Source organism: Pygoscelis adeliae, unplaced genomic scaffold (genome assembly GCF_000699105.1).
Source record: "Pygoscelis adeliae isolate BGI_AS28 unplaced genomic scaffold, ASM69910v1 Scaffold43, whole genome shotgun sequence".
In the NCBI taxonomy this organism is placed as follows: Eukaryota; Metazoa; Chordata; class Aves; order Sphenisciformes; family Spheniscidae; genus Pygoscelis; species Pygoscelis adeliae.
In genome coordinates this window covers 3286893-3311307 of record NW_008824538.1, presented here as the reverse complement: position 1 = coordinate 3311307, position 24415 = coordinate 3286893, and the positions used below count along the sequence as shown (strand labels likewise).

Sequence of the window (24415 nt, the reverse complement as noted above, 5' to 3'; positions counted from 1 at the left end):
TGCCCCGGTTTTCCTGACCACAGAAGCAAATTTGACTTGTGTGACATGGTCAGAACAAGTTTGGTTTATCCTCCTGATCTGGCAATGTTGATCAAGCAGAGGATTGCCTGGCGGGTACCCCTGAACAGCTCAGATCACATGATTTGCAGACCTAAGTGTTACTTACCCCATTTCTTGATTCTCTTTTTCACCACCCTTGTCCCTCTCTTTCTCCACCCCGGTCTCCTCCTAAATAAACAACCCACTGCTAACGACTTTCCCCCATTGGTCCCAGTTTCGCTATATCCATACCCAAATTTGGTATTTCTGATACTGTTATCTAGGTAACTTTGACCTTACATAGTGTTACTGATCTGATTACCCAGGCACAGCTGGCCTGGCAAGGCTCCACTCTCTAAAAGGTCCACAATTCTTCCCTTCAGTTACCGTGTGAGTTTGGCTGTTTCTCACCCCGCTCCTCCTTAACCACCTGTGAAACCCGGCCATCCCTCCTGCCACTTCTCTAATTTTTGCCACTTCTCACGCTGGTAACCATCGTGTCCAGCAGTTTCTCACGTTGTGTCCTGTAGTCCCTCACATCCAGTTAGCTTAACCTCGGGCCAGTGCCTGGTCACCAGCCCTGTCGTTAGCCTGCAGCCCTAACAGGCACGCTGATACTTTCCTGGAAGAGTCTCAGTCCCAGCAGTCTTAGGTTTTAGAGACTTCCCATGACTGATCAGCAGGCATCTTTGTATTTTATAGCTTGGGTTGGATTTTCCTTCCGTGTATTTACCGTATCTCTTTTTGAACCTGCATGAACTTCTGGCATCCATGGTGTTTTTGTGGTGAGGAGTTCCACTTGCTTCCATGTCACGTGAAAAGTCACCTCCTTTTTTTTGTTCTGAAACTCATCTCGCCAGTTTTACTTGGTGCCCTAGTAAAGAGAAGTACTTGAAGAGAAGATGAACAGTTGCTGCCTATTTATCAGCTCCGCATCACTCATTTTATAAGTCTCAGTCATTTCTAGGCTGACCAGCCTACTGCATAGCCTACGTAGTCTTTCCTTGTACAGAATCTGCTCCAAGCCTGTGATGATCCCTGTTGCCCTTCTCCATGCCTTTTCTAGCTCTGCCTGTTTTGAAACAGGGTAAGTAAAAGTGTACATAACATTCACAGTGGAAGTGCACCGTGGATTTATACTGTGGCATGATTTCCCTTGTTCCGTTCACTATTCCTTTCCTAATAATTCCCAACACACGGCTTGACTCTTTTGTGTTCACTGACAATTGAGCTTATGTTTCCACAGGACCATCTGTTGTTAGGTCTTGCTCCCAAATAGAAATGATCAGTTGGGCATATGCATAAGTAGGATAGTCTTTCCTCATGTAGATCATTTTATATTGTTTTACAGTGAGTTTATGTGTCAGTTCTTTATCTAATCACTCACGATTGCTCGTTCTACTCCAGCTCGTCACAGCTGGCTGTTGTCTTTGTTGCTTAGACGAATTGTGTTTCGCCCCTTGCCCTTTGTTCCCCCTTCCCAGGTCAGTTAGGTGGATGTTGATCAGTGCAGGCCCTAGAGTAGGTCCCCGTAGAGCTCAGCTTTCCTCCCCTCCCTCCGGGCTGACAGTTTATACGTCCTCCCTGTTTCCTGTTTTCCAGCCACTTTCTAATCCAGACAGGGGCTATCCTGTTATCCCGTGGCAGCTTGTTTTCTCTGAGAGCTTTGGGGTGAGCTTTGCTAAATGCTTTCTGGAAATCCAAGTAGACCATATCTATTTGACCTCCCTTCTCTTTGTGCTTTTTAACTGTCTTGTAGAGTTATGATGCAAAATACAAAACTGCTGGCTCTTCTGTATCTAGTGCAAAGCTCTCTGCTAGTTTTAGTTTTTAGGCTAAAAAGAGTTGATAGTTTTCTAGTCCCTTTTTAGAATTGCCAGCCCATTAAGCTCCTTGTGCCTCTGCTGCTAAGGCAAGAGAGATGTTGCAAGCTACAGTTAACAGTTTGGCATCTCCATCCGCGAGTTCCTTCAAATGTCTGGCTGAGTACCGCATGATCCTGAGGATTTACTGCTGCTTGTTTTGTCTGTTGGATCAATCACCTCTTTGTCATCGCTGGATTTGAGGCAGATTTTCTGACATACTGCCTGCAGAGAGATGTTCCAGCCAGAGCTTCCCTGTGCCCCTACACTATGAATGAAACTCAAGACATTAATTTAATTTTCCTGCTCTTGTCGTAGCGGAGTGTTCCTTTTGCACCTTGATCGCATCTTGAACCTACTGATTCTAGCAGCCTTCCTGCTTATGATATATCTGGAAAAGGCTTTGTTATTAATCTTGATAGGTTTTTTTTTTTTCAGATTTTCTCAAGATTAATTTTGGCCAGTGTTGCTGTGTTTTACATTCACCTGCCAGAGTTTCGTCTCCCATTTTCCACAAGGGACACAACTTCAGATAACTTTTTGCTTTTAACAGTTTCTCTTAACCTGACGTTTAGTCATGCCAGCCTTCCTTGAATTTTTCTGAAACACTCTTTAATAAGTGATATGCATTTATTCTGAACCTCCAAAATAGCATCTTTAAATAGCCTGCAGGCTGTTTGCAGACATTGCCTTTTATTGATTGTCTTAATTTCTTTCCTTCTAAGAAGATTCCTTGTTTTTTATGTAATTTTTCCTTTTGAGCTGCGAATGCCTGTAGGAGATTTCTTGGGCTTTTGTTGTGCTATCATGGATCCAGGTAAATTTTAGTGTCAGCCTTGTACCATGACATGACATCTATCCAGCCAGGCTGGGATGATTGAAACCTGATTTAGCTGCGCTGTGTCCTGCTTTCACAATCTCTTGGCTGTCCCTCTGCACATCAGGGTGACCAGCAGCTCTGCTCAGGCAGTTAATATTGTAGCCCTAATACCTCATGACCCAGATGTAGGCCTGGTTTTCATTCCCATGGGATTGTGCTGGGTTTTTTCGAGTGGTTATCTTGTTAATTTGTTTGGACTCTAACATCCTGTTTGCCTACTCTAAGGTCACCTACATCATTCTAAGCTTGATGCTGCACTGTCCCAGTGGTTGTCTTCCTTCCTCCACGTTTCTGCTTTGCTCATTCTCAGTGTTCTTAGTTAAACCTGCTTTTCCATGGCCCCATCTGGTTTCTTAGTCTTTAAGCATCTTTGTAGGAGCTTATATATCTGTTTTCATTTGCTCCTTCTCTGTACCCTGTTCAAATGGGGCCGCATCTGTTTCTTTTGTCACTCATGTTTCACATTTGGCTTTGCCAGCTTTTTCTTTATTTGAAGCTACAGAGTTTGTATGTCTTCATCCTTTGTAATACCTTATCCCAAGCCGGGCAGTTTGCCACCCTTGCTGGGTTTCCTACACTTTACAGTTCAGAAACTTTCCTACCCCCTTTTAAAAGTAAAGGTTTCACTCCATTTTGACCAACATGAAGCCCATCCTTCCTGTATATCCTCACTCTGTCCTAGACCTTTCACGGTTCCAGATGAACCTAATAATCCTTAAGTTTGTGAGAACTCATCAGCTGTGAGCGGAGACGCAGGTGCTCTGCCCGGCCAGTGAGCATTTCTGAGAGGGCCACCGTGGGAGTCCTGATCACTTGCTCTCTCTGGGCTCTGCCTCCTGAAATTGGGACCACAACTCCCTCGCTCTCCCCAGCCTCTCTAAGGATTGACTGTAGTTTCGCGGCCATAGCTTGTTGAAACGCTTACCATGATTTTAATGTGGATACAGATTTCATTGTGAATGTTTTCTACAGATGATTCTTCTTTTTTTTTTTTTTGTTTAACAGCTTATGGAGCCACTCTCATTGAGCATTGCCTTATAGAAGCTGGATTTTCGGGTTATGTCAAAATAGATCAGCATATGGAAAGTAAAGGTATGTAGGAAATAATATTTTAAAGGCTGTACCGCCGATTCGGTTAATTTTTATGTCTGTGTAGTATTTTTTTCCAAAGAGATAAGTAATCCTTAAACCTGTAGTTCTGACCGTATGGTTATATACTGTAATGATTTTTAGTTGGAGACCAACCTTGTTCACATTAAAACTCTTGAATTGTGCATATATCGGAATTAAAACATCAGACTCCTCCTATAGTCTCAATGATTTTATAATGAGATACTACCTTAAACATCAGGTGAACTCTGGCTGTGTAAAGGGATATTTTACAAGAATCCTGTATAGAAGAGTTAGCATCAAAGTCTTCCTTTATCTATAGCAAACATGGTGGGGATTTGATAAAGTAGCAGCTTTACATTTATTGGGAAATTATGAATTTGGTTGTAAAGTCAGAATAGAGTTTTCTGTTGTCTTATTTTTCTTGTGTGTTTTATATTTGCCATAAATCAAAAGGATTTGTTACTTCCTACTGCATTATGGTGTTTAATAAATCAACTTTGTAACAAGTAAATAACTTCTCACAGCTACTGGTTTATGCTTTGCCTCTGCAGTTGTATTTTTATAAAGTGCTAGCATTTGTGTGGTCTTTTTTTTTTTTCATGAAACTTGAATAATTATGTCTTAGAAGTACCTATATAGATTTTTTTATTAAAAATTCCCCAAATGTAAAATGTGTACTAAGGCTTCTGTTTAAAATGAACAGTAATTGCTGTAGTGAAGCACCAGGAGTAAAGGATATCTGCGATTTTATTTCTGAGACATGCTAGAATCCTCCTTAACGCGGTTAGGTTGGACAGGTTGCTTCAGGCACTTAACTAGAAGAGCAGTCGCCTGGGTCTTTTGTTGATTTGCTTTTGTGCTATGTTTATATAAAAGTATCTTTCTGTTCTAGGTGTTTTAAAATATTCCTCTCCTCCCCCCTCCCCTCTCTTTAGAAAATATTGAAAAAGTGCTTATTGCTTTAGAGAAAGCAGAAGAATATATGACACTAACTGACAACTTCAGTGGAAAGGTGGGTCTCAGTTGGGCACCTTGGTTATCAGTTATGCAGGAATTACCTGCCTAACAGTTTAATTCTGTATTGTTCAGCACATGCTTGTTCCTGGTGTTATCAGCTACAGATTTTACTCTGTGAGCTTGGGCTCCAGGCAGTGATGGGGAAAAAAAAAATTGCTTCCTTGCACTGGATGTGCAGCAATTAAATAATTTACAAGCAGATTATGTAGGTCCTATGAGAACTGCACTTGTGCTTTCACAGCAGGTAACAGTGTTCTGCATGGAAACCGTGCATGTGTGTGGTAAGCTATAGGATAGTCCTGAGGTTCGTAAGAGAATTTCACCTGTTTTTCTGGAATAAGTTGGAGTCAAGACAAGGAAGCGGTCGGGGCTTTACCCAGTCAATCACATCGCTTCTGCCACAAGGTCTTCCTGTTAGAATGAATTATTGTCTCATGCTGATCAGTCAGTTAGCACCTAAAACTTGCTGCCTTGCCAAGATAAGGGGGATCCCTTAAAGACAAATGCTGATGACATATTTATTTATTCTTTTAGGGTTATATTATCCAGAAAAAGGAGAAAAAGCCAAGCCTGGAACCAGATAAACCAGCAGAAGATATCTACACGTAAATATTTGAAGTATTTATTTCTTTTTCTACTAGTCTGCATAACATAAATTAGTTTTCAGGTGATAATATCAAATGTGTATTTTACAGATATGAGGAATTTCATCCTTTCTTGTTTTCTCAACATTCAAAATGTCCGTACTTGGAATTTGACTCATTCAATAAGGTACAGTGCTTTTGCTGATACTGTACTTAAGTGCTTTAATTGACTGATGCTAAAAAGAGTAATTAAAATATAGCGCAGAAGTTGTTAATGAAAACATAGACCTTGGAAGAGATGATTAATTTTATGGATAAATGTTTTATGCAGGAAAGGCCAACTAAAAAGGGGCCTTTAGGCTACTGCTGAGCAGTGTTGTCTTTCTTAACTCATTTAGATCCTGTAGCTGAAATACGGCATGTGGCACTGAATGGAGGTGTGTATTGAACCTGTTATCAGTCCTGGTCAAACGTTTTGTTAGTGGAGAGTTCAGGTGCTGAGCTATTGCTGGGGACGAACGGTCGTCACAGTCATCACATTTGTACTTTTCTGGTTACTACTTTGAAAGCTTCAGGCACCTGATTTAGTATTTTCCTTGAGTGTTGTCTTTCCTGGTCCTTGACTCATTAACATCTGAAATCATTAACTGCATGTTGTTCCTGACCTTGACCTCCAGAATTCCCATTTCACTTTCCTGCCCTGCTTCTTGGCTGAATTTCTGTCATCTCCTTCGCAGCACCGACGATCTAAGGAGCCTAAAATCTTCCTCTTCTTTTGTTTTAAGCACAGTGTCTGGCAACTGGAACACCAGGAGCAGTTCTTAGGCATACTTTTTGTTTTTTGTGGTTTGTTGTTTTTTTTTTAACTGACCTATGAAGTAGCAGGAATTCAGGGCAGACAGGTCTATCGTTGCAATCATTTAATCTGATGAGCACACTGTGTCAAACAGCAGCTTCCTTTTCATCATTTCTTAGCAAAAAATGTGGGCCGTAGTTTGGCCACTTACTTACTTGTGCATAGCCCCTGGTTTGCAGTGAGGCGTATCCTCGGGTGTCTTGCTGAACTCATCTCATGCGAAGGTAAAATGGAGGAAGTTACTGAACCCTGTTTTAGCATCTGTCTCCTCTTTTAGTGCTTTGCAGCCACCTGTCTTGAGCGGAACCTCCTCTGCCTGCTTGTTGCTGGTATAAGTTAGTGCACCTTGGAGATTCTTAAAACTGATTTTCTCTTGCAGGCAGCAGACGAGTTCTACTCCAAGCTAGAGGGACAGAAAATTGATCTGAAAGCATTGCAGCAGGTATGCTCTCATCCAAGAGTGGGGCAGCTGGGGTGGCTCTGAGCTTCAAATGCCGGGGGTGAGGGAGGTGTCATTCCTTACTTCTGCTATGGAAATGCTGAGTCAGTCAGTGGTGGTCAGGGAGTGGATTTCAAGTTGTATAATGTAGCAGTTGGTTCTGCTTGGAATACAAGTAATAGCGTTAACAACAATATTTTGGAGACTCTGCATCTCTTCTGCTGCTGTATTTTTCTGTGCTGGAATGCTCTGTTGAATGTCTTGCAGTGATTAAGTGATAAGGTGCCATTTCTGTATATATATTTTTCCATCTTTCTTATTTTTGAAAGGAAAAACAAGCATTGAAGAAACTTGAAAATGTCCGTAGGGATCACGAGCACAGACTAGAAGCTCTTCAGCAAGCTCAGGTAAGACTGAGATTTTTTTTTTTTAACTAAGAAGATAGGTAATGTTTCTTCAAGAGTTACACCTGCTGGTCTGCATTGCTACGGACAGCATTAGATCCCAACGTGAAGCCTTCCATTGTCACTGAGCACCCTGTAGCCCCTCAGGGAGCCTAGGCCTGCCCAGTGGAGCTCTGCTCCCTTACGGGTGCTTTGTACCTCTCTTGCCAAAATTTGCTTGTGCCGCTCTGCTTGCGGGAGTCAAATTGGCCGTTGTGCTATGTGATCACTTCAGTGCCATTCTTGGATTTCATCTCAGTATTAATTACTACTTTTATTTCTTTTAGACTATTGCTGAGCGTGTGTTTAGCTTCAGTGGGTATAAACTTTTTTCTTTCCTTAAGGAAGCTGATAAGATAAAAGGAGAACTTATAGAAATGAACTTGGAGATCGTCGACCGAGCCATCCAGGTGGTCCGTAGTGCGTTAGCCAACCAGATAGACTGGACAGAGATCGGAGCGATTGTTAAAGAAGCTCAAGCGCAGGGAGACCCCGTTGCAAGTGCAATCAAAGAATTAAAGCTTCAGACAAATCATATCACAATGCTGCTGAGGTAAGTACATTGCAGATCCCCTGTACCAAATGCAAGTAGGATGACTGTGTGAGCTGCACAGGAGACAGGTATCTTTTTAGCTTGTGTATTGGTATTTAAATTGTTCAGTTTTTCTTACAGCAGCATGAAGAGAACATAGTTCTGTGAGCAAAGTGGGATGCCTTCTCTTTTGCTTTCAAAAATAATAGCAATTTGGTTACTGTAATAGCTTTTGGGTTAGTATTTTCAGAGTCTGTCTGACTATATTCTGAACCATTGGAAGGTGTCCTAAAGCCGTATGGGTCCAAAGCTCCAGTCTGTTGGTCAGCAGTTAACTCTCTCTGATTTACTCTTCTTTGATCTAAAGTTCACATGAGATCCCACCCCTTCCGACGCTGCTGACTGCTAACGGCAGTCCAGTGAAAGGCCGATGGTTCAAGATTGCAGCTGTTGTGAGCTGCAAGTTTTGATGCTGGTTCTTGTAGAAGTCCTGATGAGAGAACTGGCAGTGAGGCAGTATTTGGAGTGTCCTTAAAAACCTGACTGACAGTGTATCGGGATGCTAGAGTTAAAAAAGTGAGACTTTCTTTTTTATAGCTAGCACTTTTGGTATGAAAGCTGTAATGTGGCAAAGTTAATTTATGAATTTTTAGTTACTTCATTTTCAGAAGTGTTAGTGTATAGAATAAACTTGTTTTCAGGAGTGAGTTCTGTGTTGGCAACTGTGTCGTCAGGCTCTTTTCTCCGTCTGTTTTAGTAGTGAGTAGTGATCACTTCGCCGATCAAACCGCTCAGTCAGTCCACCGAGTGTTGAATCATGCATCCTTAGTACAGAGGACTATGGAGATACATTTTCCTTTATGAAGAACGTTATTTTATGCTGCTCCACCTCCTTTTGCTACACAGACTTAGTACAGCTGTATCGAGCAGGATTTAACATCCTGGTGAGAAGCAAATACAAATCCAGCTAGTGTGTGCTCAGCATACCTCTTTGAAAACAGTGGAGCAGATATTTTTTTGAGGTTTTAAACCAGCGCGTTGCTGTCCTGTTCAATGAGTCAGTATGATGATGCAGCTGTTCTCTTTTCAAGTGGCGATCACGCATAGAATGTCTTGTGTTTCTTTTACTTTATAAAAGAAAAGGCCATTTCCAGTCTTCACGAGAGAATGGAAGTAAGAGTGCATTGCACTAACGGTAAAAAATAACCAGTTCTCTTATCTTAATCATATGATGTCATGTGTTTTTAGGAACCCATATGTGTTATCTGAAGAGGAAGAGGAGGAGGAGGATGCTGATTTAGAGAAGGAAGAAACAGAAGAACCAAAGGGAAAAAAGAAAAAGAATAAAAACAAACAGATGAAGAAACCTCAGAAAAACAAACCGTCATTAGTTGATGTTGATCTCAGCTTGTCTGCGTATGCCAATGCCAAAAAGTAAGGTTTACAGTAAATGTGTGCTTTGGTGGTAGAGGTTTCTGTATGCCTGCAGTTGTTGGTGATAACATCATAGGAAGGGCTCTGTGTATATCTTGTTAAAAATAAAAGTTAGAAATTGAAATGGGTAGCTTGCCCTGAGCTCTAGGACGTGTGTTTGCTCGGTCCAAAACCAGTATCTCACTGTTGCGTAGCAGCTAGTCTCTAGCTATCACATTAAATTAATTTTGAGTACAATTCTGCACAGTGATGCATGGAACAAAATGGCTGCTTTTGCCGCACATTAACCCAAACGCAGTGCTCTGTCTGTCTGAGGAGGGGACTTACTTCATCTGGCTGCTTTTCTCAGGTGAAGACTAAGCCGAAGACCTGGGCTAAAAAAAAATCTTCTCAAAACTGAATGCTAATGGCAAACGTAGAGGACTGTGATAAGTACATTCTAAAAATGAGTGAATCTCCTGGGATTTCAGATACAAACAAACTTGTGTTTCGCAGGTACTACGATCACAAAAGACATGCAGCTAAGAAAACTCAGAAGACAGTAGAAGCTGCAGAAAAGGTATTTTTTCTTTGTTTTTAGAAGATGTTTAAAAGCAAAGTCCCTGTCACTGATCAGTGGAAAATCCTAACCTGGTCTAGGTAGTCCTACTGAGACATGAAAGATAAAAACAATCAACCAGGGTTGTTTCATTCTTGAGCTCTTAAGCTGACTGAACAGAGGATTGCAGGTCCCTGCTGGATCATCCGGCTTCCACCAGCAGCATTGTGGACACCTAGAGAGGTGCTAGGTGGAAATGTTGACGGACCGGTACTTGTGGAGGCAGGAGTGGAAAATCAGTGGGAATCCTTACGATCAAAGAGCTGGTAATCTTCACAGGGGGCAGCTATCCAGGGTGGAGATTTAGGAAGGTTTTAGGACAGCTATCTTACGTGTGCGTGAGGGGAATGCAGGCCTGTGAATAGCAGTACGTGGAGCCTGCGCTCTGAAAAAGCTCAGAGACATTTCCTACCAACTTTCCTGCTGTTCAGTTACCAGTTTTGTGATTCCTGTGCTGGCGGATTGCAATCACGCTTTCTGTCTAAATAGGCATTTAAATCGGCTGAGAAGAAGACGAAGCAGACATTGAGGGAAGTTCAGACCGTTATCACCATTCAGAAAGCGAGAAAGGTCTATTGGCAAGTACAGTTTCATTGTTGTTATCTAATGTATTGTGAATGTGCGCAAATTTAGAACGACTGTCGGGCTGAGTTTTCACTAGCTTAGAAGCGGAGCTAATTACGATTTCTAAGCACTAGACTTTGTACTGAGTCTTCTTACAGTTGCTCCTTGAAGGTGCTGGCCTGATCCTGTTAGTGCCTTTGCCTGGGAAAGTTCCTTTCAGTGGACATGGACTTGTAGTTTTTTGCTTTTAACAGAGCTAAGAATGTGGGCTTAGTAAAATAGGGAACTTCACCATCACTTTCTGGCAGCTCTATGAAATAGTAACAGTAGATTTTTAAAAAAAGCAAGAACAAAAAACAAAACAAAACCCCAAAGCTTTTTATAGTCTAATAACTGAATTATTAAAATAAAAATAAATAGGAGGCAGCTGGACTTTGTGGTGATGGTACCTGTCATTTCATCTCAAAATATCATTGCCAGTGATGTTATATTTGTACCGTGCCTTGTTTTTATGCCCCAGGCATATGGATGGATGTGAAACTATTCACAGCGTCTTTTGTAAGGAGTAGATGCCAAGATGGATATTCTTAGAGTTTGGTATAAAAAATACCTTTGTAATGTTCTGTCAGTTCCAGGTGTTTTTCACACAATGGATTGATGTAATTTGGCAGGTTTGAGAAGTTCCTGTGGTTCATTAGTTCTGAGAATTACCTTATTATTGCTGGAAGAGATCAACAGCAGAATGAGCTGATTGTAAAGCGGTATCTTAAACCAGGTGAGAGTCTGATTAAGTGGAGGATATCGGTTTCTCTCTTATTTTCCGGTTTTGTAAATGTAAAAGAATGACATGGGAAGGTCTGTCTGGTGTGTTCTTAAGTTGGGTCTTAGGTAAAAGGGGTCTTCGGTGATGGTGAATCCTAGGGACTGCGTGTGTGTTGTCCCTGGAGTGCTGGGGGGCCTGCTGTGGGAGACTGGACCCTCCAGCACCATGGGATGAGAGTAGGTTGGACGGGCTCCCGTCAGGAGCAAAGGAGCTGAATCTCCCTAGAGCAACTGGGATGGACTAAAAGGCTTCTGTATCCTTTTCCCATCCTGCTCCTTGCAGCCAAAATAGCTGTTTCCAGCTAACATCAGAAACCTTCACCTTAGCTCGAGTGATCTGTGTAGTTACCGCGCGTGTGACTGATTCGAGTCCCTTCTTTTCCAGGGGACATATACGTGCATGCCGATCTCCATGGAGCCACAAGCTGCGTGATCAAGAACCCGTCAGGTACCTTGTGTGGGGCTGATGCAGGGACTCGTAGAAGCCCGGGGGCACTGTGAACTGGCAGTCTCTGCATTGCATGTCTGAGCCCAGCCCGGCGAGCTGCCTCCCCCCCTTGCAGTGGTACCCAGCTCCAGCAGACGTTTCCCTTAGGATGTGAGAGGCATCAGTCCTTCCAAGATCAGGTTGTCACTGACTGCTGCTGCTTCCCAGCCATGACTGGCTGCTTGCAATTGCTCAGTTGAGCTCCTGGTGGGAAGGAGCAATGGAGGTGTGCTCACAGAGACAAGCGTTAGTCACCGGCAGAGGCGGTGGTGCAAGTGCTTGCTGCTGGCCGCAGGGACTGGAGTCCTGCTGAGACTGATCAGTGGCATAAGCAGTTTGGGTGCTGACAGAGGGTGCTGATTTTGGCAGAGAAGTGTTAACGCGGTGGGATGGATCTCATGGGAGACCAGCTGTGCAAACCCTGTCTGTGCCCCGTTCCTGGGAGGTAGTGGAAGTTGGCCTTGTGTTGTGAGGAGCACAGTTACTGCTCCCTTGTGGAGCTGAGCTGAGGAAGGAGCAGTAGCACAGCTGGCTTCAGCCTCTGTTGGGGAGCTGTGAAGAGCAGCTGCTGACGCTGCTTCTGCTCTGTCCGTACTGCCTTCAAGCTTAGCCAGGCCGTATTGTCTCTGCCCGGGGCCCCTGGAAAGCTCACACGCTGGATTAGGGCACGTGTGGAAGTTGGAGAACTTCATCTGTTGTGCATGGATCGCGTTCACTGATGTGTTGGGTGTTACTTTGTAGGTGAACCGATCCCTCCACGAACCCTGACGGAGGCAGGCACAATGGCCTTGTGTTACAGTGCTGCCTGGGATGCCCGTGTTGTCACCAGCGCTTGGTGGGTCTCCCACAACCAGGTAAGGACACTCGTGCATGAGCTTTGCAGACAGAACATCTGAAGGAACTGGTGTGTGACTGCAGACGAAGTGTCTCTGTGTGGGAACTGATGGATGCGGGTGAAACTTTTGTTCTCTGATACCGTTCCGTGCAGGTTCTCCCTGGCTCTGCCGCACTTAGGGCCAGGGGTGGAGGGATAACCTCTGATATGACATGCACATGACAGAGGAAACGCTGCAGGCTTGGCTTCTTATTAACAGAGGGGAAGGGCTTGTACTGAAAATGAAGTTTTCACTGTTTTTCAGTTGGGCTTCTAGCTTGTGTATGAACCGCAGTCTTGCTGTGCTTCCAATCAACTCAAGTGTGAGGGTGGAGAGATGACATTAAACTGAAGGTCGCAGTGCCTTTAGTGTTTTTATTTCCTGAATAACACAGTTACCCACGACTTCTAAAACGTAGTGCCAGTGGTGTGTGATTGAATTGAAACATCTCTTAGGAAAATACCCTACAAAGGACAGGAAGAACCCCTCGGAAATGGAGTCCTTCTGCGAACTGTTCCCATAAGTTAAAAACGCAGCTTGCTTGAATGTTGCTTTTGTTAGTGCTGTTATTACACAGTGCTGGCCTTCTGTGAGAGATGCTCTTTATAGTATATCATGTTTTTTTTTAGGTTTCTAAGACTGCACCTACAGGAGAATACCTCACTACTGGAAGCTTCATGATCCGAGGTGAGGCACAAAGGAACAGTGTGAATTTGACAGCAGGCATTTTGTCTGAAGGTGCTATGCTGTGCTGTCCTGCGGTGGCAGCCACCTGAGCTGCCCCCCTCACCGTGGCAGCCGACAGATTCCGCTCTTCTCCTGAAAATCTGTTCTGAGTGGTTTAGACTGAATATCAGGCAGCTGCAGCAGCATTTCTAGCTGAGGCCTGGGGCAGAAGATCGTTAGCTAAGCTGCTTTTGAGTTCCTCCTGTTCTGGTGTCATCCAAGAGAGAGAACAAGCCGCAGTGTAATTTTTTGGTAGCCTAAAGCCTCTAATAAAATGAATTTTCAAAATACGTCATGTATCATAGCTATTAAACCTCCTCATGAGAATCTGCCTTTGTTTTTCAGGGAAGAAGAATTTTCTTCCACCTTCATATCTGATGATGGGCTTTAGCTTCTTGTTTAAGGTACTGCTTTCTCTGTGCAGCTTCTGCTGGCTTTTGTAATTTGGTTTGAGCTGTAGGAGGCTTATTTTCTGGTTCTTGCTTCCCAATTACTTCTTTTCCCACTGGGACAAATCCCATAAAATGCTACTTCCTGAAAATTACTCTGCTTTCATTCCCATTTTTCCCCAGTTTGCACTGTCGTCATTTAAAACAGACACTGTGAACTTTACTACCTCTGCTAGGTTTTCATACCAGCTCTGTTTGAAGCGTATGCATGTTTAGGGAGCCTGCTGGTTGTGCAGCTACGTGTGCCTCCTCACTAGTTGTACTTTCTAGGTTGTCAGACTTGGGTTTAAATGTGCTGGTTTAGTTTTCCTGCCTTTTGAATGGCAAAAAATGATGAAAGGGAAAGAATAAAGCTGAGTCAGGTGTTCTCTGAATGGGCTAGCAAACATCACTGGCCTAACGTAAAGGCGCTTCTGTTGTTAGGTGGATGAAAGCTGTGTTTGGAGACACCGAGAAGAAAGGAAGATCAAAGTACAGGATGAGGATCTGGAAATGGTTTCCAGCAGTGCCAGTGAACTGGTGTCCGAAGAAGTGGAGCTATTAGGTACAGTGGATGTAACTGGGGTGCTGTGTGCACTGCTGACGGGCGGGACTGTTTGGGATTTGGCACTGTGTTATGGGTCAGTTTGGCGTTTCTAACATGAACTGCGTTTTCCTCACCTGTGTGCCCCAGAAGGAGGAGACAGCAGCAGCGAAGAGGAAAAAGCAGAGTGTCAGGAAGCACCAGAGGATGTGGAAGCCGTGTCTGAGAGTAATCGTGATGAGGGCATTGCTGACCTTGACCAGGGCAGAGTAAACACACCTCCTGCGCCAGAGCGTGACTCCGAAGAGGATGATGGAGAATCTGAAGATGAAGTGGACCATCCGGAGTCAAAGAGCGACGTGAAGGAGGAAGAGGTAAATTACCCAGATACAACAATCGACCTGTCGCATCTTCAGTCTCAAAGGTAAGCAAAGAAGCAGCTGCGCTTATCAGCAATGTGGGCACTTCTGAGAATCTCCGTACTGTTAAAACGCTGCCAAGACAAGGGCCGCGATGAGTTGCCGTCACTTCTTTCGATGCTCAGCTCTGCAGGCTGCCGGAGTGCAGGGCAGCAAGCCTGTACTGCGGGAATACTGCCACGCTCTGTACCGTTCCCTGCCATTTCCCTGCACGGCTCTTCTTTGTGGGCTGCTTGCTTTGGACCCCCCCTCCTGAAGTACACACACGTGCACACAGGGGTGTCTGGCTCTTTCGTCGCTGCTATTCCCTGTTTTGGCCTGAGCGTCCCTTGACCACCATGCACTGATTTTGCTCCTCAGGAGATGGCTGCCCCCATTTCCTTTTCAGAGCTGTTCAGACCTGAGAAACTGAGTCATGAGTTGTTTCTGCTCTGCCAAGCCGGTGCTGAGTTATTGCTCTGCATGTGGCTGTGAGATGAGCTCATCTCCCTGTTCTCCCTGGAAATCGCACTCCTTAGAAGGGTGCAGGGAGACAGGATTGAGTGGGTGGAAGCAGGTCTGCAGGGAATACCACAGCTGAGCGGGGCTGCGCGCATGGGAAGCTGAACATCGGGGGTTCCTTTAGCGCGTACTGTACCCAGGCTGTCTTTGTTGCTTGTTTGTGTGTGTGCGTGAGACAAGCTGGCAGAGATCTGAAGGCTTGTTTTGTAAACTGAATCCCGGTATTGCTGCCCTTTTCCATTCACCAAAGCTGGGATTTTCAAGAACTAGAAAGCTGAAAGCGGTGCAGCCAAGTTAGCCAATGTCTGGGCTGTGGTGATGCGTCCGTGGTTGAGCTGCTCTTCGTCCGTTGATGAGCTCCAATGTGATCTCCCCACAGATCCCTGCAGAAAATCGTTCCCAAAGAGGAAGAACCCAACTTGGTAAGGTCCCAGCTCAGATGTTTGGCAAAGAGCAGTGTGAACTGCTGCTGGACATGGTGTGCTCTAACTGCGTTTCACTTCTTAGAGTGACAGCAAGTCCCAGGGGCGAAGGCATCTGTCTGCCAAGGAGAGGAGGTGAGAGCCTCTTTGTGTTTGCGGTGAGGTGAAGGCCTCCTCCCCGTTCCCTCTGCAGGACCTGGGCGCAGGGCATGCCTCGCACCTCCCGGTCTGGGCTGGTCCATGTCGATTGTCCGTCCTGCATTTGGGTCCTGCCTGTGGGATGGCGGCTGCTCCTTCCTGTCCGTCGGGAGTGCTGGTTGTGAACAAACAGTTTCTTGTGTACTCGTGGGCTCGAGAGGTTTTACTGAGGAGGGGTTATTTGCAGTGTACGTGGTTCGCCCGTAGCCCCGTGGCATGGAAGCAGGGTGGTAATGCTGGCAGGAGAGCAGCAGCCTCTCTTGTCGCAACAAGAGGCAGTGTGTCAAGTGATTGTTTTCCTTAGAGAAATGAAGAAAAAGAAGCAGCAAAACGACTCTGAGAACTTGGAGCCGCCCGAAGAGAAGCAGAGGGAGACGGAGACACAGCCTCCCCCTGCTCCCAACACCAATAAGGGTGTGCCGGCCCCTCAGCCCATCAAGCGGGGCCAAAAGGTAGGCAGGGACCAGGTTTACCCACGGGTTGAGCCGTTGCCACGTGAAGTGTGGACAGAAATACCAGGTTTCTGTCAGACATCTGTGGCTGCCTGATAGTTTTAGACTCTCGGTGGTGCTCTTGGTGGCTTCAGGATGATGGTGCTGGTCTGTTAGCATTGAGCACGCTGTGCTTTCCTCACTGAAACCGCAGTCTCTTGGTTACTGGTGAGCTGCTCTGAAAGAGGTTCAGGAGACCTGGAAGGAAAGCGCGTGTGGGGTCAGCATCTAGGTGTTTGTCTGTGGATGCAGAACTCTGCAAAAGTCATTGTTTCTAAAGCTGTTGGTGTCTTTTCTTCTGCAGAGTAAAATGAAGAAGATGAAGGAGAAGTACAAGGACCAGGACGAGGAGGACCGGGAGCTCATCATGAAGCTGCTGGGGGTGAGTGAGAGGAGTTCTGCCTCCCCCTGTGACGCAGTCCCTTGGGTCGTTGGCTCTGACCACCTCTGTGTGTAACCCCAGTCTGCAGGGTCAAACAAGGAGGAGAAAGGGAAAAAAGGGAAAAAGGGGAAGACAAAAGAAGAGCCAGCAAAGAAGCAACAGCAGAAACCCAAGGCTGTGCGTCATGGTGCTGGAGGGGGCAAGGCGACGCTCCCAGCAGGAGTCCTGCTGCACGAGTCGCAGGACCCAGCCCTGGAGGAGCAGCAGGATGAGAAGGTGAGCAGCACGCTCGCCTCTCCTCTCCTCTCCTGTCCACGCGTCTGTCCCTTCTCACCCTCTACCATGGCTCTCCTGGCACTGCGTAGCTCTGTTCTGCCAGGGAGGCTGAGCAGCTCTTGCTGGTTTTGGGGCACTGTGGAGAACACTGTGCCTAATGCCATGACTCTGGGAGCCTCTGGGTTTCAAGAAGCAGCAAAAAACCCTGCAGCAATCTACGTGCGCACTGCGTTCCCAGCACAGCCAGAACGAGGGCTCGGAGGAGTACCGAGCCTTGCCAGGCTGCCGAGGACCCAGTGAAGTCAATACCTCCCACTCGGCGCAGCTGAAATGTAACTGAGCGCTCTCCAGATCTGTTGTTGTGAGTCAGTGTCTCTGCATCACAGCCCATCTCTCTCCTCCCAGCTTGGCGTGTGCCAAGCAAATTAGAGTTTTGAAAGAAATATTCCTCCCCTCACCCACATAAAAGTGCTCTTCTTACCTTTGCTTTGAAATAAGTTAAATTCTCTTTGCAGTGAGAATGTGGCTTTCTAGGTGCTGCTGATAAAAGAATTGATCTTCTCCAGGGGCTGGGGGAGAAAAAAGCTGCCGCGTGCTCATTTCAGCTCTGATGTCTCCTTTGTTTGTGTGTGCAGGAGGAGCAAGACCAGGAGCAGCCGGGAGTTGAGGTAAATGCTCGTCTTTGAAACTCCGGTAGGTGCTGAGGAGAGGGCTTTATTCCTGCCCGAAGCTGGCAGGCCCCGCGCTGCAGCACACACCTCCCTGTGAGCAGGACCAGAGGCACGGGCTTGCAGCAGGCTGGGGCTGGTTCACGTGCGAGCCCTCCAGAAGGGTACGGCTCTGCTGTTCAAGTCCCCTTCTTGCCCGTGGCTGTTTGGACCCAGCTTTCTTGTATTTTTAAAAAAAAACGTAACCTCTTTATTCTTCCTACCCTGCTTGTCGCGTACATCCCCTGTAGAAACTAGGGGCTGGCTAAATTGAAGTTTGTCCCTTGCCTTTCCCTCTGGAGGCCTTTGCACCCCCCGGTAACGGTGGCTCTGGGCTGGAGGACGGCACAATACCACGCACTGCAAGTTGTTCTTTAGTTTACAAGTTTATTTACATATAAAATCGCCTCAAATTTGTCTATAATTACAGGCTGTGGGTGTTGCCCAAGGCTGGAAATAAGTCGATTCCTTTGAATTCTTTAATGAAGGAAGATAATGGTTGTCGGGGGGGGGGGAAGCGTTTGGTGACCCTGCGAAGACGTAACTACATTTGGGGCTCCCATTTGGGTCATTTAAAACCAAGGTCCGTCCTGTTTCAAATGATGTGATTTTAGTAATCAAAGACGGTCAGTAACGAATGGTGGCTTGGTAGTTCAGTGCCAGTGAAGTGAGTGATAAAGCTAAACCGAGTACGTTTGGGTAACCCCGTGACGAGATCTGACGCAGGGTACCTGTGGGATTGCAGCTGCTGCTGTAGTTCAGCTGGAAGGGGAGACCCTTCAGCCGCTGCCCCCGGCGAAACCGGTAGTCAGGGGCTGGAGAGACGCTGTCTGGTTTCACAGTGACGCTCCTTTGCCCGTTCAGGAAGGCGAGGCCTTGCTGGACTCCCTGACTGGCCAGCCACACCCCGAGGACATTCTGGCCTTTCGCGTTCCCCTCCCCTACACGGCGATGACGAACTATAAGTAAGTTGCAGCCCTTTCTGTGGGAAGGGTTTGGCGGCAGCCTGCCCTGGCCGAGGGGGGCCGGCGTGCTACTTACAGAAACCTTTTCTTTTGAAAGGTACAAAGTCAAGCTCACTCCGGGCACCCAAAAGAAGGGAAAAGGTACTGTATTAAAGCACTTGAATCCTTCTCAGTGCTCTTCTTATTGAAGCCAGCACGTTTTTACGTCCTGTTTAAATCTTCCCTGTGTTTTTACAGCTGCAAAGATTGCCTTGCATAATTTTATGCAATCCAAAGAAGCTAGTGCAAGAGAAAAAGACCTGTTCCGCAGTGTAAAGGTGACTGGTTTTTCTACACAGTTTCTCTTCTACAAATGTAACAGCGGCAGCAAAATGTCCACTAGTGCCATTCTGGGGGTAAACACCTCCAAAACCAAGCATGCTAGTGCTTTTTTTTTTTTTAATAGCAGTGTTGTGTTTGTCAGTACTGCTGGGGAGGATGTACTGCTTCGGCTGGAAAGAATCGCTAGAAATTGAGCCTCACCTACAGCACTGGGCCTTAAGTTTCCATATTGTCTCTCTCTTGATCTTAAGTAACGTGTCTGACAAAAGCATCATCTTCCAAAAAATCCTCTGGTTCTGGGAGGGGAAGTTCCCACTCCCGCTGGCAGCGTGTGGAAGGAGCAGGTACCTGCACTGGGAGTTCAGCTGGGCTCGGGCTGGAGGCATCGTCCTGCTGCGCTGCTCACGGCGGGCTTTTGCCTGCCCCTCTCCCCCGGCAAGGTGCTTACCACGGGCCGGGTGAGCGCATCGTCTCCCTGCTCAGGCAGGTCTTAGCCCGCCCGATGCCGTTTTCTTCTGCTCTCTTGCTGTTTCCTCCATTTCCTTTTCAAATTGGCACCATCAGTCTGTGCGCTCCGGTGCCTGCCGCCGGGGAGAGGGCTGGTTCCTTGCCGTGCTCTTCTCCCGTGGCTCTGTCAGCCGTTTGCGCCACAGTCCCCCCGCTCCTCCTGCGCTGCCTGTTGTGACTTTCAGTCCTCAGGTGTTTATTTCCCATTTCACGTCAGCGATCCCCGTTTATCAGGCAGCCCAGACTGCTCTGTGACAGGTCCTCGTTGGCCTGTAACAGTTCACTGATCAGAAACATTGAATAGCAGCAGCCTTAATGTTGACTTTTTGTGGCACTCTGCTAGAAAAACACAATTAACGGTTGATGACCTTGAAGCAGGTAGCGCCCAGGGAACCGCTGGCCCAGCCAGAGCCGAGTGGAGCCGATTAGTGGGAGCTGCACAGGAAACCATTAAGTCTTTCACTAATGAAACCCGGCGCGAGAGCAGAAGCCTGACATCAGCCTTATTGTCTTTTGGGGGAAAGCTGGCAGAAACGGGCCCATCAGCTCCTGCCAGCAGACGCAGAAGCACTAGCGGGGGTGAGGAAGATGTTCCTGAGCGCTTTGCTGCCGTGTTCAATTTCTCGTTTTAACGTTTTGCAGGATACCGATTTGTCAAGAAATATTCCCGGTAAAGTGAAAGTGTCCGCACCTCATCTCCTGAACAGGAAAAAGAAGTGATTCCGTACTTGGGTTTCTCACCACCAAACTGCCGCTGCAACGGCACCTGCAGATGGGACGGTCCGACCGACCGACCCGGACCGCTGTTAACGTGACTGAATTTAGCTTCCACGGTAGCTGGCAGACGAGGGCCAGTTCCTGCATCGCGATGTAGATGGACTCCAACAACTCCACACAGCTACCATAAAGATACGCAAGTAAATTGCTGGCGTTTGGTCAGCGATGTGATCTCACGCTGTTCGTTCTCTAATGCTTTGAATGCTGGAGCCGAGCGCTCCTTCCCCTCGCTGCCGGGCCAAGGCCTGCCTGGCGTTGCTGCAGCAGAACTCTCTGGCGGTGTTTCTTCCCAACGCCTGCCCCTTTCCTCCGAAGGGGACCGGAGTTTCTAGTAGAAGCGGGAGAGTTTCAGTGCAAAATGCTTCACTTGAGAAAAGGCAGAATTTTCTTTTTCCCCCCAAATACGCCATCGGCTGCCAGGAGACGGAAGGTGCCGCTCCAGCCCTAGCCCTCCAGAGCACCTGCTCCCACCAGCACAGCCCAACTGTGGCTGCCTAATTTTTACCCCCGTGGAGGTGAGGAACACGCAGGGAAGAAGAGCGGGAGCTCGAGTCAGAATAAACCCCCCTGTGCTGTATCAGCACACCCCAGAGGGAGACGTGAACCCACAGCTCCGCTCTGATGGTCTGCACCACCCTGGGCGCTTAATCATGCCATAGCTAAAGCTTACAAAAGAAACCGGCGCAGGAATTGCAATACAGGAATTATTTTGTTCTAGAAGTCAAAGGGTTTTTTTAATTTTTTTTTTTTGAGGACAGCTCCAACATGATTTCACCCCTTCCCCACAGCAGCACAGCCTGTTCCTTGTCCCCGATGTCACCTGCTGACAGACGGAGCTGAGTCAGCGAAGGCAGGCACTGACCCATCCCACCGCCGCTTTCGGTGTACCTCCACCAAGCTGAAGTCCTGCAGGCTGTTCCAGCTGGGGGTGAGCTCCACAGGTTACCGACACAGCTGGTAACAGGCTCAAGCACTTTCAGTTACACTTCTCAGGGCAGAGTATCTGCTACCTAAGGTTCACAATTGAAGTTCCACAACACAGAGTTCCAAAAAATCAAAACTACAAACAAGCAGAGAGTAGTGGAGCTTTAACATCTGAAGGTTCACGACAGTTTATCAGCTCTGACAACACACAATTTCCAAAATCCCATTTCTCTGACCTTAAGCATTTGTGGCAAAGCGTTAAGCAGACAGTTTCCTAACGCTGTAGACTAGAACAGGACTGCTCACCCGTCACTCAGCCGTTCAGCCTAGACTAAAGCAACACTCCTCTTCAACAGTCGTGGCGTGCACAACCACTAAAGTCCTCGGGTCCTTGACTAGGGACTCCGTAACAAGTATTTCCACACATGCACGCCCCAGCTTCTTGCTCGGGGCTGGCCCTCGCACGTACTTCAAGGTGGACAAACCCAGAACTAGTTTTAGCTTAAGCACAGGATACATCTCCACTTGCATTAAATACATTTATTGCAAACATCTTTACACAAAAATAGGTTCTCTCTAGGCCATTCACATGCAACTTAAAGGCAAGAAGCGACTACCTACAACAATACAGATCTGTAACCTATACAAGTTTAATGTTTGCCACACTTGGTAAAATTATTACACCTTCGTAGAACTGCTCATCCACGCGCAGCTCGTGCAGAGACGTCTGCAGAGGGCTCAGGAGCCCGATGTGTTGTTGCTTCCAAACCGCTGATTGACGCTGTGCAGCAAGTGCTTGGGGAGGCAATTCCAGGAACTGGCCAGCATCTCCTTAAAGCAAATGACTGCTTCGAGGCACAGCCTTGGGGAGAGGGAAACACGGCCGGTGTTAGCACCGTTTGGAACAAGGGCTGCAAGGTAACCTCATTCTTTACAGCTATTTCGTGAGGGCTCGTTCCCATCGTCAGTGCCAAATGGGTGCTTCTGGAAGGAATCGTGCTCTATCCTCTCCTAAGTGCCTGCTGTTCCTTCAGCATTCTTTAGGGGAAGAAATGTTTTCAAGTGTTTTGGGAACATAAGAAACGGTCTGGCGGTAACCCTGCACTACTTGTTTTAGATGGAGACACGACAGTTTAATGTTGAAGTCTTGCTTTCTTACCTTACAAGAGATCTTGGTTGTAGAGAAAACACAAGTATTTCGTTACTGTGAGCCTGGGGGGGAGAGAGAGAAGCAGTTTGGTTATGTGGAGTCACATTATTACAGCAGGAGCCAAACCAGCCGAGGGTCACACCAACGGACCTTGGAAAGGAAAGCAAACGGCACGGCCCTGGGGGCCGGAGAGGAGAGGCCGACGGTGGGGAGTAGACTGGACTTCACGTAAATCACAAAGGCAGCAGACAAGCCGAACGCAGAATTGCTCTCTGAATCTTACGCTACGGGAAGTTACGGGCAGTCGGGGAACTACAGATGAACCAAAAAACAGGTCTGGTGCCACTTCATACACACTGCTGGAGGGGAACGGGCGCGCAGTGGCCAGGCTCACAGGCTCTCCCTGCGCAGCACCTCCTGTTGCTGTCGGACCGGGGACTGGGCTGGGTGGAGCCCGGGCCCGGCCCGGGAGGGCTAGGAGCTACAGTCGGCACGAGTGCGTAAGGGAAGGGCCCTGTGAGCCCCGCGGCCCAGCTCTGACCCTGGCCAACACCCGTGCTCGGGGGGAGAGAACAGGACCACCACCTGCGGGCAGAGTCTCCACCTCTTCAGGGCTCTGCACCGAGGGACTGTGGACACGGGGACCGTTGACAGGCTCGGCAGTCAATGTTTTTGGGGTTTTGTTAAATGGTTATGCCTGTGCCTTGAACGCACCTAAACAAACGTGCCAGAGCTGAGCTGCTGGTGCATAAGCCTTGAACGCACCTAAACAAACATGTCATCTGCCAGAGCTGAGCTGCTGGTGCATAAAGAAGTGTTGCCCCACTCTTGTTTGCCACTCGCCCGTTCCAGCTGACGCCCACTGGTTCTTACACTAGCAGGTGCTTGTTCCCGGTCACCCTTTCCAGCCTACTTGTGTTTTTACAGACCTGAGGACACCCCCGTCCTGGCTGGAGTGCCCCTCTCTGTTCAGCCCCTTCTCACCAGCCCTCTCTGTAGGTATCACAGTGAAGAAGTTACTTTGGGAGGGGCTCCCTGGAAGCACCCCCATCAGAAGCACAGGGCAAAGGTAAAGAAGTCATTGGGAGGTAAGGGGCTCCAAGTGAAACACACGTGTGAGGGAAAGTAAGTCAGAGTTTGTTTAAATAATGAATAATGACCTGGTTTCCAGAAAAGCATCAAAACATTTCCCCTTCAAACTTTGTTTCTGCACCTTTGTCAGTCATCACGAGATCACGCTGCCGACCACAAGCATTTCACGCTTGCTGGAGTGATAAGACGCCACGGCTCCTGCGGGAAGGGCCGGGCTGCGCGGGAAGGGAAAGCTCGAAATAAACTTACAGCTTTAGAATGGGCAAGTAAGTTGTTGGCACAGCCCCCAAAGACGATCACCTCTCCCTCTTCGCTTGCACAAGCGGTATGCCACAACCTAGAAACAGAAGTCAGCACTGCATTAAACCAGAAAAACACCCCGCCCAATAACGCAGGTTTAGGCTTTGTATTTAAAGTTAACACACGCAAGTTTGCCCTTCCACCAGGACGCTGTAGACGCGACTAATTCAAAAGCAGTTTACGTTCAGAGAAAGAAAACTGGTCAGCAAACCACAGGCTGTGTAAGGGCTCCTGGTTAGAGCAGGGCTGCGGGGCTGCGGGGCTCAGCGGCACGCTGCCTGCCAGTGCAGGCATGTGTGAAACCCACAGTCCTGTCGCTTCTGGAGGATGGCTGTCATCATCTGCTTGCACAAACTTTATTTTCATGCCCCACTTGAGTCAAAAGACTTACAAAATCTGACTGACTGTTTGTTATTGCTCTCCTCGGACTCGGGGGAAACAACCGATCTCATGTGTGCGTTCAGCAACAACCCGTCACCGTCCTGCTGCTCCAAAGGGGGGAAAAAGCGGGTGGGGGGCGGCAGCTCAGCCTTGTCACTGCTCCAGGAAAACAAACCCCTCCTCATCCCCACCAGCAGCAAGAGCCAGGCCAAAGGGGGCAGGCCAGGAAGCATCGCTGCTTTGACTCATTTAACCTCGGATCACAACACTCCCCCAAACAAGAGGGATGACAGTAACTCACATGACACGAGTGTTTGCGATGCCATATACATGCATCACGGTAGTTCTGATGCTTTTAA

General features: G+C 47.3%; 2 protein-coding genes across 2 annotated transcripts in view; one reads left to right on the top strand and one right to left on the bottom strand.

The window, feature by feature from the left end:
* NEMF (nuclear export mediator factor) overlaps positions 1-20385 on the top strand; it is a 36414-nt gene extending 16029 nt beyond the window's left edge. The window contains exons 7-33 of the mRNA XM_009321632.1: positions 3787-3873; positions 4830-4906; positions 5446-5516; positions 5607-5682; positions 6731-6793; positions 7120-7197; positions 7578-7786; positions 9014-9199; positions 9695-9758; positions 10287-10375; positions 11033-11136; positions 11569-11631; positions 12412-12524; positions 13175-13232; positions 13617-13675; positions 14144-14264; positions 14394-14667; positions 15543-15585; positions 15671-15720; positions 16088-16235; positions 16579-16656; positions 16738-16932; positions 17568-17600; positions 18504-18604; positions 18702-18745; positions 18842-18921; positions 20075-20385. Of these exons, the coding sequence (XP_009319907.1) occupies positions 3787-3873; positions 4830-4906; positions 5446-5516; positions 5607-5682; positions 6731-6793; positions 7120-7197; positions 7578-7786; positions 9014-9199; positions 9695-9758; positions 10287-10375; positions 11033-11136; positions 11569-11631; positions 12412-12524; positions 13175-13232; positions 13617-13675; positions 14144-14264; positions 14394-14667; positions 15543-15585; positions 15671-15720; positions 16088-16235; positions 16579-16656; positions 16738-16932; positions 17568-17600; positions 18504-18604; positions 18702-18745; positions 18842-18921; positions 20075-20152 (2642 nt within the window). The 3' untranslated portion in view covers positions 20153-20385. The remainder of the gene's footprint in view (positions 1-3786; positions 3874-4829; positions 4907-5445; positions 5517-5606; positions 5683-6730; positions 6794-7119; positions 7198-7577; positions 7787-9013; positions 9200-9694; positions 9759-10286; positions 10376-11032; positions 11137-11568; positions 11632-12411; positions 12525-13174; positions 13233-13616; positions 13676-14143; positions 14265-14393; positions 14668-15542; positions 15586-15670; positions 15721-16087; positions 16236-16578; positions 16657-16737; positions 16933-17567; positions 17601-18503; positions 18605-18701; positions 18746-18841; positions 18922-20074) is intronic.
* An 868-nt stretch (positions 20386-21253) lies between these two features.
* Positions 21254-24415, bottom strand: part of KLHDC2 (kelch domain containing 2) — a 14419-nt gene continuing 11257 nt past the window's right edge. The window contains exons 12-14 of the mRNA XM_009321631.1: positions 23625-23712; positions 22293-22345; positions 21254-21995 (exon numbers count right to left, since the gene is read on the bottom strand). Coding sequence (XP_009319906.1) covers positions 21872-21995; positions 22293-22345; positions 23625-23712 — 265 coding nt within the window. The 3' untranslated portion in view covers positions 21254-21871. The remainder of the gene's footprint in view (positions 21996-22292; positions 22346-23624; positions 23713-24415) is intronic.